Raw genomic sequence first — 14820 nt, forward strand, 5'->3', positions numbered from 1 at the left:
CACTATTTTCAACTGTTTTTACAAGCCAGATAATTAGATTATTTATCCATAATAAAAATAACCACTTTTACAACTTCAACAGTAAAAATAATATTTTACAATAACGCATGACTAATAATAATTTACTGGCATGTAAATAGTTATTGTAACTATTATTTTCCTCAAAAAAAAAAGAAAAAAGTGAGATAGAGCAACAAACTGAGGGACTACTGCACATCATAATGCTGTACGTACATTTTAATCATCATACTTAGATTCCTTTACTCAAAATACATTTCAGTGCAGTACTTTAATTAAAAAGAGTACTTTTGCAGTGCAGTACTTTTAATCAAAGTATGTGAATACTTTTATTACTGATAAAATGGCAGAAGTACTGTGGCTGATGCAAATGTCAGTTATTGTTACATGCATGTGGACTTTTTAAAAAGATTATTATTCAGTGCTGTTGGACTGAAAGTATTAAGTGCCCACTCTGTTTTGTCTACCCTGTAAGAATTGAGGATTTATTTTATTTTTTTTAAACATAAGCTGTTTTCGTCATCTCTCAATAATAAAGTCTTTGTGCCTCTTTACCAAATCACCCAAAAAGCAAGTAAAGTATTCATATTGGACCAAGAACTGAGTGCACAGTCATGCTGTCCATGATATGATCCAAAGAAATTGCTAATCTAATCAAACTTTGACAGCTTTGTTTGAGAGCTTTGTAGTTTTGTAGTGAATGTTTGGTTACAGTTTGAATAGGCACAGCTCAAATCAAAGTAGTCAAACAGCAGATGATTGGTGATTAACAAAGGAATGATCAGTCTAGTCAAACATGCTGCTGAGTAAAATACAAAGCAGTCAATAAAAGAGCACATGATCTACTCTGTGCATGAGAGAAACTCTGTGTGTGTGTGTGTGTGTGTGTGTGTGTGTGTGTGTGTGTGTGTGTGTGTGTGTGTGTGTGTGTGTGTGTGTGTGTGTGTGTGTGTGTGTGTGTGTGTGTGTTCTCTCTTTTTTTCATTTTTTTTTTTTTTTTTTTTAAATGTAGAAGATAACCGGGCAGGACTGTGGACTTGAAGCGCACAATTTGGAGTTATGAATATCTATGAATCCTAAGGGCTCATACTCAACCAAGTCTAAGTTTTGTGATGCTGTGGGATGTTCTTATTATGATCTGCATCATTTATACAGGTCTGTGATGTTTGGAGTGTGTTAAAGAGTGGACCCAAAAGCAGACACGGGTGAAGGGAGACAGCAAACAAAAAAACAAGTGTTTATTTTAGCTGACTAGAATTATTAAGTAAAACCAAAACTGAAATACTAACCAGGGAAACTACTAGGAACAAATGGGGAACTCCAGTATAAGTACTCAGTACTCCAGTACTCAGAACTAATCTGGGGAAAACAACACATCTAGGGAAAGCAAATCAGTGACAACAAGACGGGAAGTAAAACTTAACACCAAACACAGGAGAGAACTAACTAGTAAAATGAGTGACAAAATGGGCACAGAGATAAAGACTTCCCAAAAAAACACGGGGAAGGAATACAATATTAACAAACTAAATTTGGCACAAAAAAGTAAGGAAATTTGTGTTTTGTTGATTATTTCTTTGTTTTAACAATGCTTCATGGTAATAAATCTTATACCATTGGAAAGCCAGTTTATTTCCCATTAAATGAGGACGCAACAATGAACAGGCTCAGACAATATATACACATGAGGTATTCAGGGAGGTAAAACAAACCAAGGAACACAGCTGAAAGTAACCGGGGAAACGAGACTGGGAAAGTAAAGCTGAATACCAAACGCACGGGACAAAGACTATCAAAATAAAACAAGAAATGTGACTAAGACTAAGACACACAAACTGGACACAAAGACAGAAGCTGAACAATACAGAGTAGAGACTGACCAGCATAGGAGACACTAAGGACAAAAGTGGACACAGAGACAGGACAGACATGGGGACACTACTGGGGAAACAGAAAGAGATAACAAAAGAAAAAAACTAAATATTAAATAACCAAGAAGATGAACTGCAATACAAACAGAGACTATGATCAGTGGACATAATGAAAAATCACCACCTAATGTTACAAAGAGAGCCAAACTCAAACCCACAGAGAACACAAAACCCACAGAGAACACAAAACCCAGGGACCATGACAGGGAAATGTATTTGTGGGTTGAACCAAATCTTCTCTGCCAATGTCAAACAGCATATTCTGCTCTTCACTCATGTTTGGTGTCATTTATTGGATTAGATGATGAAGAAAGGGATACCATCCCACAGCAGTGTGTGACCAAGCCGGCGACCAGCATGAGGAGGAGGTGCCCGGCTGCTGTGGCTGTGTATGGTTCTTCCACATGCTGCTGAGGCCCCTGTTAAATGAATAAATGGTTAAATTGTTGTTATGTCTTATTTCAATCATCCAATCCAATGGCATTGACAGAGAAGATTTGGCAAGTTTTACATTGGCACAACCCACAAACTCCTCTGTTCAACTCACAAATGGATTTTCCTCACAAATGTAGCACCATTTAAGGGGAAATCAACAGGCTTTCCAACAGTATAAGCTTTATTGCCAAGAAGCATTATTACAACAAATAAATAATCAACCAATCACAAATTTCCAAACTTTTTGTGCTAAGTTTATAAACATGAACAACAGAACTCAAAATGCAGGATTACTATAAATAATAAAACTCAAATTTCTAAAAGAAAATACAACCTACCAAAGAAATAAAACATGACTACATGGAATAACACATGAAAAGCAAACTTAAGAAACAACCTGAAGCTATAAACAGAACACTCACTCCTCAAGCATGTCTTTTTAAATTTAGGCAACCAGCTGCCAAGAAGGAGGGCTTGTTTTCATTTAAAAAGTGGGATGTGTCCTTTTAAGAAAGACAGCCAGAAAGAATGAAAGGAAGGGAGGGAGCGGAAGAGAGGCAGAGAGAAACGGAGAGAGATAAAAAGAGGGAGAAGGTGGGGTTGATGAGATCATTTTCTGGGCCTGGATGAATCAGCTTTTCTGTCAGTACAGGCAGAGAGAGAGAAGAAGGGAGAGAATCAGCACTTAATTAATCCGCATGAGCAGCCGGCCACAGCCAATGAGAACGACTTCAAGATGTCAGCTGTGGCTGCTTTTGCCAGGGGACAACTTAGAGGGCCGAAAGTTAAAAGAAACACACAGGCACCATCTCGATTACTCTATCTTATCTTTAACAAAACTGTGAGTTCAGATCTCTACTGATGCACAATCCTGTGAGCCTGAATATCAGCTCTTTATAATCAAGAAACAAGTAGATAAAATTCAAAAAATTTTCCCCACACTTGGCCAAGAGGCCAGAGGTCAGAATGAGAAACAGAGCAACAGGATCTGAAGTAGATTTTGTGTCTCCCACCTTAAATATGCTGCCGTCAATGAAATCGACTGTTTTCTGTCTTCAACAGCTCTAAAGGTATTAGAGGTAATCTGAGGAGCAGATCTTAATAGCTACTACTAAAAATCCAATAGGCAGGACTATCCAGCAGTAACATGAAGTAGGTGTATGAAAATGAAAACAGCAATGCACTCTCAACAGCCATATGTTTCGCAGATGTTTAAAAAAAAAGTGCCTGCGATCAACATCTGTGATTAACAATGCTGCTTAATTTAGGTTGAAGGCCTCACAGGACCCTGCTGTTAAATTTAACAAGGAGAGGAATGAGAGTGAATCTCACTGAACTCTGAGAACAAAAGAGAATCAATTCAAGTATTTGGGATAGCTAAAAAACAAAAAACAAACAAACCCGGAGAACATTTCTCTGTTTCGAGCTGATGTTAGTTTAAGAATTGGCTCTTTGTGAATTTTGCTCTGAGAGATTAGAGTTGTATTGCTGTGAAAGGCAGTAATTATTTAAAGCACAGAGTAAATTACCAGGGATACATTTAAATTATAAGTAGTTAAAAAATGGAAACATTTTTATTCATGTCCTGTATTATACTGCTGTTTAGTCGGGGTAGCCAATCCTGCGTGATACGAAGCTTGAGCACTGCCGGTGCTGTGCCAAAAAGTGATTCCTGAAGTTGATATGTGTTTGTTTTATGTGTAATATCTTTCCTTATATTGCTAAACAGACTGTATTCAAGAGTATTTATAAAGACGTTATATAATAATAAATTTATAATTCAATTTTTGGTTGGAAATTATACAGTATTGTAAATTTGTAAAACAGTTTAAACCCAAAGATGAGACCAAAGTGGAAATTTGTTCTCTAGTGATCAATCCTATCCTTTTTGGCAATGTAAAATATCTTCATAGAACTGTGATATATTTGTTGCAGTTTGTGCTGCCCTCTTGGTCAGATCTCTCATGAAAAAGACATTTTTAATGTAAAAGTCACTTTGCTGAAAAGTGATTCCAGCTTCTACCTTGTGTCAGGAATGTTCTTTCTGGCTCAAAATGACTTGAAATCATTCGTGAGAGATATATTTGACATATGTTTGAGAGATTATTGGCCAAGAATTCATTTACAACAGTTTATTTTTACGGACAATCATTTTTTGGCACAACACCGGTATCATCTGATTCTGAGCTGCACTGCTTTACGCAAAGTTTTAGTCCAACCTGCACCACCTGCTGGTAAGAAAAGTAACTGCACAGGTAGTTCAGACCTGCAGTCGTGCGTCGGAAAAAAAACAAAACAAAGCAGGACGCTATTCTACAAAGGGCACACAGCTTGACTGGGTCACTCTTTGTTTCAGACCTTTGAATCGGTTCACTCCAAGCTGAGTGATGAAAACACACCTGCAAACATGTCTTTACTTAAAGCAATCCAACAACCAAAAACACACACTGGCTACTTGATTAAATACACCTTGCAAATACTGGACCCCCTTTAGACTTCATAACTGCATTAATTCCGTAACATGAATTCAACAAGGTGTTAGAATCACTCTTCACAGATTTTGGTCTAGATAGTATTAGAGTTGCTGCACATGATGTTAATCCCCCCATTCCACCACATCCCAAAGGTGCTGTATTCCACTGAGATCTGATCACTGTGGAGGCAGTTTCAGCCATCAGAAGATGAGTACACTGTGGTCATGAAGGGATGGATATGGTCTGCAACTTCTACATTAAAGGTGTGGTATTTAACTGATGCTCAGTTGGTAGAAGGCAGGATGGATCCATGCTTTCATGTTGTTTATTTCATATTCTGACCATACCATCCTAATGATGCTGCAGAAACAAACTCATCAGACCAGGCAACATTTTTCCAGTCTTCTACTGTCCAACTTTGGTGAGCCCATGAGAACTGTATTCTTAGTTTCTTGTTCTTAGCTGACACCTAAAGTAGTTAGTGAAAATAAAAAAAACTGCCTCGATGTGTTTAACTTTGGGGAGAAATATTCAATTTAATACTTGTGAACATCATTACATACTGTATAAAGAATTTGGCCTCAGGAGAGAATGTTTTGTGGAAAAAAAAAAAAAAAATTGGTTTTCTAAGTTATATAAATGCAACAAAGATGCACTGTTACTGTTACAATTACCAAAATCACATGCATCTAACTTCCTTTTTCCACTAAAAGGCAGCATTTATAGTCTTTATAATCAAATGACCACTACATCATTTGCCATAACTTACAGTACAGTAGCTGCACACCCAATTTTAACTTTTTGATGCCAAGTGTCATTTTATAAAAAGAGTGAATGTAAATAGTGTGAATATGTGTAGTGAGAATTTTAGGAACCATACCATATAAATAAAGTTTACTTACAACGTGCATCAATTCATTTTGAAAAGTTGAATAAAAGCCAACAATTCAAAAACATTAAGTAAAATTTTATTTCCCACATTTGTCAACATACAATAAGCAATTATGTGAAAGGGGCATTTGTTAACAAAAGAAAAATACTGAATTTTACAAACCTAATCTGCATTAAAAAAAAAAAAAGAAAAAGAAACAAAAAGCAACAGGAAAAACAACATGCACAATATAAGATGCAGCATAAACATGAGTAAACTAATGAGGGACTAAAAAAAAAAAAAAAACAAGCTGAATGACTGCACAGGTTGTATGAAAGCAGTTCTATAACCATCAAAATATGGAATCATAAATTAAAAATTCTTGTTCTAAAAATTTAGTTCCACAAGAGGAACAATCAAGAATTTTTCCTTCAGTAAGGTCGGTCTCTGCGCTCCTGGCGATGGTCCCTATAAACAAAACCAGAAAGGACAGTAGTAAACACTTCAGTTTGCAGTTCCAGATTTGCATTCAGTGTTAGAAGGCAGTCACAGAATTACTTGGAGTAATAAAACAGGCATTTAAGTTCCCATTTCACACAGCCTAAACCCTACCTCATATCCATCTTTCCACCTGGTGGTCCCATTCCTCTTCCACCTCTGCCACCCATCCGGTCCATTGGTGGTCCTCCACGTCCAGCCCCACGGAACCCTCCCCTATCCATTCCACCGCGTCCTCTGAATCCACCTCGGTCGCCGCCCCAGCCTCCACGGAAACCTCCAGGGCCTCCAGGGCCCCCAGCTCCTGCTGGCCCACCACGGTCCATACCTCTGCCACCACGCATTCCCATTCCACCTCTGCCGCGGTCACCTCCATGAGGGAATGGAGGGCCACCACCCAACCCTTCAGGTTTGGGAGCTTTGCACTGGTTACACTCCATTCTCCAGGCAAAATTCTGATTGCCACAACCCCTGGAAGCACAGATTATAGAAATTAAAAAAAGTTTTGATAGACCAAAAAAAAAAAAAAAAAAAAAAAAAAAAAAAAAAAATGGCATCCAAGAAGACACTGCACAATATGGAAATACATACGGATTAGGACACTCCCAGTCACCGGCTCTCTGCTGCATGTTGCCTCCTGTTGGTCCACCTCTGCCCATACCACGTGGACCACCTCGTGGGACAAACCCACCACGGTCTCCTCCGCGGCCCATCATACCTGATATTACAAGATCACAGCACCTGTGAGTTTATTTAAATCCAGACTACTTTTACTTAAGGTTTACACAAGTAGAGCAAATATAGCATTTAAATAGTCTACCACCACCACCACCACCAAATACTGCGAACACCTACCTCCACGACCCATCATGCCATCTCGCATTGGCATACCACCTCTCATTCCACCCATCATGGGTTTTCGGCGTGCCATGGACACCTTAAGTCTTCGGCCTTGGAATTCTTTACCTAGAAATTAAAGAAAAAAAATAATCATTGTAAGCATTTACAAGTTTTGCTCATTGAGTAGATTTTTTTTTTTTTTTTTTAAAGGTTTGATATTTGATTGGTAAAACATACCATCAAAATGCTCCACAGCTGCTTTGGCACAAATGGGCTCCTCATAGGACAGAGTGGCATCCCCCTTTGGCTTTCCACTGTCCTTGTCTGTGTATATGTTAATAGCAGGCTGGCCAAGTCTGCGGTTAATCTTGATGTGCAGAGGGGAAAAAAGAAGAAAGTTTAGTTTATTGCAAGTTAGGTGTGTTTGCACCTACATTTAGACTCAAGTATTCTTACTCTAATTGGGCCAACGTGTTTGAAAAATTCAGCCATTTCCTCCAGGTTAGCCTTCTCAGTCAACCCTGTGATGTAAATTGTGCTGTTCTCAGAGTCATCCTGTTCTTCCGGGCGTCCTACCAGAAATCCAGAAACATCAAATTTAAAAAAAACAAACATGAACACACTTTCTAAAAAAAAAAAAAGAAGTGTATGAACTGCCAATAAAGAACTTCAAAAAAAGTTTTTGTTAGACTCACCCATGTCACGCTCGCTCTCGCCCATAGGTCCTGTAGTCCATCAGTTGAGGGGGACAGAAACAGATTGAGAAAAGTCAGTGTAGAGAACTCACGTTTAGTAAACTCCACCTAAAGAATACTACAAAACATAATCCAGACACTCCCTTATAGACGCATCAGCAATATTGGGAAAAGTTGTAAATAGCACCTTATGGTACACACAATTCCCACAAGTGATATACTGAATTGAAAATAGGACACCTCAGACCCTTTGGCAAATAATTGTGTCATTTGAAAAGCCTCTAAGACCAGTAGCAAATCCTCAAAAACCCATGAATTCTGCTCAGATTTCTTAAAGCAGTAACAGACGCATTTGAGTGAAAATTTGTCATTAACCTTTTGAGTACTCATTTTCAAACCATAAGCAGTGACTGAATTATACAGTACCCCAGAGAAAATGGTCTCAGGCATTGGGGGGAAAAAAAAAAAAAAATCCAATATTTTCAGATGTTTGTGTAAATAAATTTTGAGTACCACAAAGTATGTCACATCAATACTCGAGGTATATTTGCTCAAAAAGTTTTAAGTCTTTGAAAGGACTAACCAGTGTAATACTCGTTAACTTACCACCAGGCTTACTGAAGCCACCTCTGTCTCCAGCGCTGCTAGGGGGAATAAATGGAGATATGAAGGCGATTTCCCTTTTACAGCCACTTCCATGGCTCGAGCAAAGTGGCTTGATTGAGGGAGTAATCAAAACATTCTAACTAGCCGTACAGCAACTTTTACAAAATAAAACTCCCCAAAATCAGAAATACACAATCTAATTGAAGGGATTAGTTTATGAATTATGTGCCATTCTGTAGTTAGCTGAATACAACTTCAGAAACAGTTTTCAGTAGTGGATACAAATGAAAAATATTAATGACTAACATATTTTCACTGGCATTTAAAATGTGACAAAGCTGAAACATTCGTACACATGTAGAAAAGATTTCAGATGCATTGATAGAATACAGTTTTTACCCAGAAACAAACTACGACTGTACTAACATTACTTCTAAGTTACAGCAGAATCAGATATACAAAGTTGTAAAATACACAATGCATCTGAAATTTCACAAGGATGCCAGGTGATCACATTCACCAGGTAATAAAAACAAATACAATTATACATGATTCCAAACAAAATGCCATTTTTTTTTTTTTTTAAACGCCTTAAAACAGTGTTTACCAAGGGAAATTAAAACACAGACTTGGTCACTTAAAGAACCCATCATGCTCATAAAAACCACCATCCTCAGTTCTTGAAACAAATGGCAGACCTTGAATCTTTGTTAAAGCTCCTTCTGCTGCTTAAGCTGGCGCCTCTGTACTGAGTACAGATACTTTTTAGAGAAAAGATGCTTTTAAATGGGTCTCACTGTTACCTGTACGGTATAAATGTGACAAAGCATGTTAAAAAGTGCTCAAAAGAAAGTGATCAAACAGTTGTATTCCAAACCACAAAAACAATTTAAAAAACATTTCAGAATGACAACTCCCCACCTCCCCCAGAATACATAAATATACCTGTGCAAAGCTAAAACTAAGCTAACCTTGAAATTTAAATATAAAAACATGCTACACTGACTAAAATAAATACAGTGAGGACTGTAATTCTATTTATGTTTTCTTACCGAGAACTACTTTGGTTATACTACATCCTTACTTTGAAGTGTGGTCTTGGTATGAGATTTGCTGAAATACTGAAAGTGTTTGTGTATGTGCATTTGCTCCACCAAAAACCAGAATTGATGTCATGCAGAACCCTCTTTTTCTTAAAAGATAGAAAGGAGGAAAAAAAAAAAAAAAAAAAAAAAAAAAAAAAACTGCCACTGAAAGATAACCATGAAAAAAAAACAAACAAAAAAAACTAAACATACCTTAAAATGGGACACCTGAAATAAATACCTGATGATGCACGTGGCATTTCTGACACAAAACTGATCATCCAAGCTTTGGACAGGAGTCTTCCCAAAACAAAAAGTAAATACCTGCCATATCACCAGTATTCACATTAATGGCTGCTGCTGTGATACTTGATAAAATCAATGTTGATTTAAAAAGGTTAGGTTTTTCTGAATTTTAAAGTCTTTTTAAACCTTTAAAACATACCATCTAAACCAGAACAAATGTGCAGTACAACCTCTGATGACCTTAAAATGTGTCTGTAACCATTTTAATTTGTTAAAAATCACATCTGCACCATTAACAACCTGTTCCAATGTGCAATCTGTAGTAAGACAATTTTCTTGTCTATTAAATGAAAGTACCAGAGAAAAATGTGTCCAGGACCTCGATTAAGTTCCAATTTCCTTATCATGAGAAACACACATTTTCACAAGACCCTTAAAACAAGTATATTGCACCTAAAATCCATGGACTGAAGGCATCCACACTAACTCAATTCCTTGAGAAATCTAAAGATATTGTTGAGAACAGGTGGGTCTGTGTACACCATCAATAAGCCCTGTGTTGTCCCATGTCTTCAATGTCAAAAACCACTACACCTACATTTTTCTTTCCTCCAACTTTGTCAAAGACACCACAAGTACACCAGTACATAGCTGGAAAGCAACAGTATGTATGAGAAAATTAACCAGGATTTTGAGTAAAAATTTCCCTCAGTGTGTTTTGCCCTTAATGTAGGATTACATTTCTTATTACTTAGTGTTTGAATGCTTATTAAAAATGCCGACCATTTAAAAAAAAAAAACTTTAAAGATTTTTTTTTTTTGGCACAACAGATGGCATCAAGTGAGAAATTACTTTTAGGAATAATGTCAGAGCAGCAAACCAAAAATTACTGAAATTCTTAAGGAAACTGCTTAATTTACTTTCTCTCATTGTAGTTATTTACTTTTGATGGTTTTAAAAAAAAAAAAAAAATTTACATGTGTAAAGTTAATAGTGCTATTTTTTCTTTATTGGGATTACTTTCTCAACCCAAAGAAATGGGGAAATACTTATTGTCACTGATAGCTCTCGAGAAACCAATAACACTGAAAAACACCAATGAATTGGCAAAAAAGGAAAAAGGAAAAAAAAACTTAGAGAAAATGTACTGACCAAATATTGCACTCTAGTAAACATAAAAGTGCGAATGAAATTGAACTGAATGTGCTACATGAGCCCAATGTCCATTTATACACTTGTTAAAACACCTGTCGTGTTATATGATCTTATAGGACTAGACTCCAGCATCATGACACCCAAAAACCCAAATCTATGCAACTGTATTATTTCTGTTACCTACAGAGAATAATTCAGCATGCTGAGAAACTGAACTGGTGTGAACCTTCTTAAAGGAAGTAGTTTAATATTTATTTTTTTTTATATGTATTTATGTCAAAATTCTTACAGAGATTTTACTATGTTCCCTAACCAACTGAAATCTGCAACTTCTAAGTTATCCTATCCTATACTTTTGATACTGACCAGTAATCAAATGATATAAGCTGTCCAACCTAATTTTTTATGCACAGGTCTATGATCAAGATAAAAAAATAGGGACAATTTTTTTCTTACCTTTGGCCAAGAGAGAGGCAGGGCTGAGACAAATTACATTTGAATTTTAACAACTGATGTCAGCACTGCAGGTCTCAGGAATTACAAGTATCTCATATAATGCATTAGAACTGATTGCTGATGAAGAATCTTCAAACGCTAATAAATTCCCTCAACACGAGATAATAGATTACAAAAACTGCTGTTATGTTTCATTGTATTATTCTAATGTGCCAGCAGGACTTGTCTCAGCTCTGCCCCAAGTGGCAACAGCACCTGCAAAGACTCAATTAACAAGAGATTAAGTGCTTAAGAAAGACACTTACCCCATGCCACGCCCCATGCCTCCACGCCCACGGTGCATCATTCCACCTCGGTCAAAGCCGTCCCTCCCAGGGCCCCTGTTCTCCCCTACCCCAGGGTACCTCGTAGGCTCAGAGCCTGGATAACCAGAACCACCACCCTGCCCATCCTGTCTGTAATTACCTACAAAAGATGAACAAATATGTCAAAACATGGCATCATCACAGAATGATCACAGTGGCATTAAACAGATTTGTTTAGCTTAGAAAACAGCAGTTTAAGCAGGAGGAAAGTAAAGCTTACTGTAATGGCCTGACTGGTTGTAACTGGGTGGTCCACCTTGCTGGCTGTACTGGTTGGCTGGAGGCTGCCCATACGACCCACCAGCCTGAGGAGGGTAAGCAGGAGGAGCCTGTTGCTGTGCCTGGGTCTGCTGTTGGTAGCCCTGTTGCTGGTTGTAACTCGCCTGCTGGCCCTGGTAACCAGGCTGTTGCTGACCATATGCTGCTGGCTGGGAGTAGCTATTCTGGTTATAAGCAGCTGGCTGACTGTTAGCATTGTAACTGATGGAGACAAATCACAGGCAGAAAATACGTAAACCAATGAGAACGATCTTCTGGAATTCATGTGTTATTTTGCTGTTAGATGAGAGGTCCATACCTCTGAGGTGCAGTGGGAGCAGCCTGTTGGCCATAACCAGGGTAGGCAGACTGAGCTGTGTACCCTGGCTGAGAGCCATAAGACTGGGAGGCAGCTGGAGCAGCAGCAGCAGGAGTACTGTCATAGCCACTGGCTCCATAACCCTGGGCTGACTGTGAATAGCTGTGAGTAGCAGACTGGGCAGCAGGATAGCCAGCTGCAGAAGAGACATAAAGGCACAAAAATATTTTGTTTTATAACAAACATAAGAATAAAAATTACACCTAATATTATAGCTTACAATTAAATACTTCCCAGACAGATGTGTCTTTCTACATTCATTCATGTTAACTGTTCAGGAATCAATACTTGCTATTAATCTTTGCCATGTAATTCCAAATAGTCAAAATTAAAATGTTAATAATGGCCTAATTTAAAATTACTGACCTGATGCTGGTTGACCGTATGATCCGGATCCGTACTGTTGCTGCTGTTGCGGGTAGCCTCCAGCTGCAGGTGTGGTCTGACTGTAACTGCTATCAGCAGCAGCGGCAGCAGGTTGGGCATATGATCCATAATTCTGCTGGCCATAGCTTTGCTGAAAGGAAACATGCAGCAGCCATTAGGTACAATACACCTCATTTAAGCATTATTATCTCGCCCACCAACAGGTGGAGGGAGGTTGTTTTCGGTTACCTTGGAAAATTATGAACAGATTTTGATGAAAATTTCTAGAGTTCTTGGGGGTGGTACAAGGAACAATTGATTACATTTTGGTGACGATCCAGATAATGATCTGAAACCAAGATTTTGTAAAAGGATTCTTTACCAGGTGAGGTATGCACTTTACTAAGTGCTCTTCTAGTTTCACCCATGCTACTCACACCAACATGACTGTTATCATTAAACCTAATTAACCACCACAGTTCTCCCTACCCTTAAACGCTTTATGAACAAAGCATGCTTTGATTTATCTCTCTATAAATTACATCAATAATTTAAAACGACAATAAATAAGTAAATTAAAAAAAAAAAAAAAAAAAATTGGTACCTGTGCAGACTGTCCATAACTCTGCGAGGGCTGGGCAGCATAGGAAGCATACCTGTGAAAACACAGATCAAAAGTTCAAAGGTTTTGGATCAGAAGAAAACAGGTATGGCCTGAACAAAAAAAAAAAAAAAAAAAAAAAAAAAAAGCTGTGCATTTTTTAATAACGGTGTTTTAACCTAGAAAGGGTTGAGTACAATTTAGAGAAGCTTACACAACCACCAAAGTCATCCATGTTTGCATATTTATTTTAAATATAAAGGTTTATATTCGCATCCAACATCACATCTGCTTTGTTTCCTTCCTCAACAGAGGAAGGTCATAAACTCAGATGCTTAAAAATCTCTAAACTACTTCAATAAAGTAATAGAGGAGTCTTACCCCTGCTGAGCACTGGTCTGGTTGTAGGAGCTGTAATCTGTAAAAGAAAAAAGTTAAACGCCGGTCAATCCCATTTAAATATCATACCTCAGCACGCGAGCCGCACATTACACAGGCCCGTTGTTATGTCGCCGTTCAAAACCGAGCTAACTAAGCCGTCCATTAAACTTACACGGTACTTCACAGCTAACGAAACCACACAGGCATCTACGCACACGGTAGATTAACACTTGTTTAAACTGCTAATATGCAGTAAAACCCAGTGTGCACAAATAAGAAGACACATCCGGAGAAAATACCGCAATGACTCGACAAGCTAACCCGCTTAGGCCTTGGACGTGGCGCCAGTTGGGTTAATGTTATTCGATGAAATACAAGCTAAAGAGACTAACTACGCAAACATAACCACAATTAAGGTACATCCGTCCAATTCAATGTTGCAATAAATAACATAATTCACTTAAAAAGTCAATCATTATCACAATTGTTCACTCACCCGAAGCAGACGCCATTTTAGTGTGCCTGTACGAGACGAATGGACGGCTGCAGAAGCTCACTTCTCTCCGCGGCAACCGCGAACTCTCGCGAGATAATGCGACACGGTCTGTGTCTATGGTGGCCGGGCTGTTTCTGAAGCGGAAAAATTACGTTTACAAATCTGATCGGGCACACACGGAATGAGATGCACAATTCTACAAGTACATTTTCAAATGATTTTGCTACAGTAACAGCCACATAGTGTATGCTTTCACATCTACAAAAAGTGTGGACTGTCTGGTCTCTGGAGCTTGAAAAAGGCGACTGGACTTCTTTTTGTTTCTTGAAGACGTTTCACCTCTCATCCGAAAGGCTTCTTCAGTTCTCAACCAAATGGTGGAGAGACCCAGGTATTTAAACCCCTGTGGGCGTAGTCCCCTGGAGGTGGTTATGACCCTCTATTGATCATGTGCTTGAACACATGTGCCCAGGTGTGAAGGGGGCGTGGGTCATATTTAATCAGTGGTTTCAGTTGAAACCAATTTAGGACTCCGCTCCATTGTTTCCTGTGGCCTATTGAGGTCACTGGAACAAAGGTGTGAATGGGGGTTGAGACGTCTGGGAAGGGAGCTCAGGACAGCACTGTAAGCGGGGGAAAGTTGGTGACGTAATCCACCTCCTC

At 38.4% G+C, this 14820-nt stretch overlaps 1 protein-coding gene across 2 annotated transcripts; it reads right to left on the bottom strand.

Annotated features, from left to right (window-relative positions):
• Positions 1 to 5804: 5804 nt before the first annotated feature.
• ewsr1b (EWS RNA-binding protein 1b) lies at positions 5805 to 14259 on the bottom strand. 2 transcript variants are annotated; one of them, XM_030737260.1, is made up of 15 exons: positions 14158 to 14259; positions 13662 to 13698; positions 13284 to 13335; positions 12680 to 12830; positions 12254 to 12449; positions 11897 to 12156; positions 11617 to 11776; positions 8369 to 8406; positions 7763 to 7792; positions 7524 to 7639; positions 7305 to 7434; positions 7083 to 7193; positions 6819 to 6945; positions 6342 to 6698; positions 5805 to 6197 (listed from the first exon to the last, which is right to left on the bottom strand). In XM_030737260.1, the coding sequence occupies exons 1-15, from the start codon at positions 14171 to 14173 to the stop codon at positions 6161 to 6163; spliced, it is 1818 nt and encodes a 605-aa protein (XP_030593120.1). In that variant the 5' UTR covers positions 14174 to 14259; the 3' UTR covers positions 5805 to 6160. The 2 variants fall into 2 exon arrangements, with proteins under 2 accessions (XP_030593120.1, XP_030593121.1); XM_030737261.1 differs by having other exon boundaries at positions 8369 to 8403; positions 14158 to 14258.
• Positions 14260 to 14820: the final 561 nt, after the last annotated feature.

This window comes from Archocentrus centrarchus, chromosome 9 (genome assembly GCF_007364275.1).
Source record: "Archocentrus centrarchus isolate MPI-CPG fArcCen1 chromosome 9, fArcCen1, whole genome shotgun sequence".
NCBI lineage: Eukaryota > Metazoa > Chordata > Actinopteri > Cichliformes > Cichlidae > Archocentrus > Archocentrus centrarchus.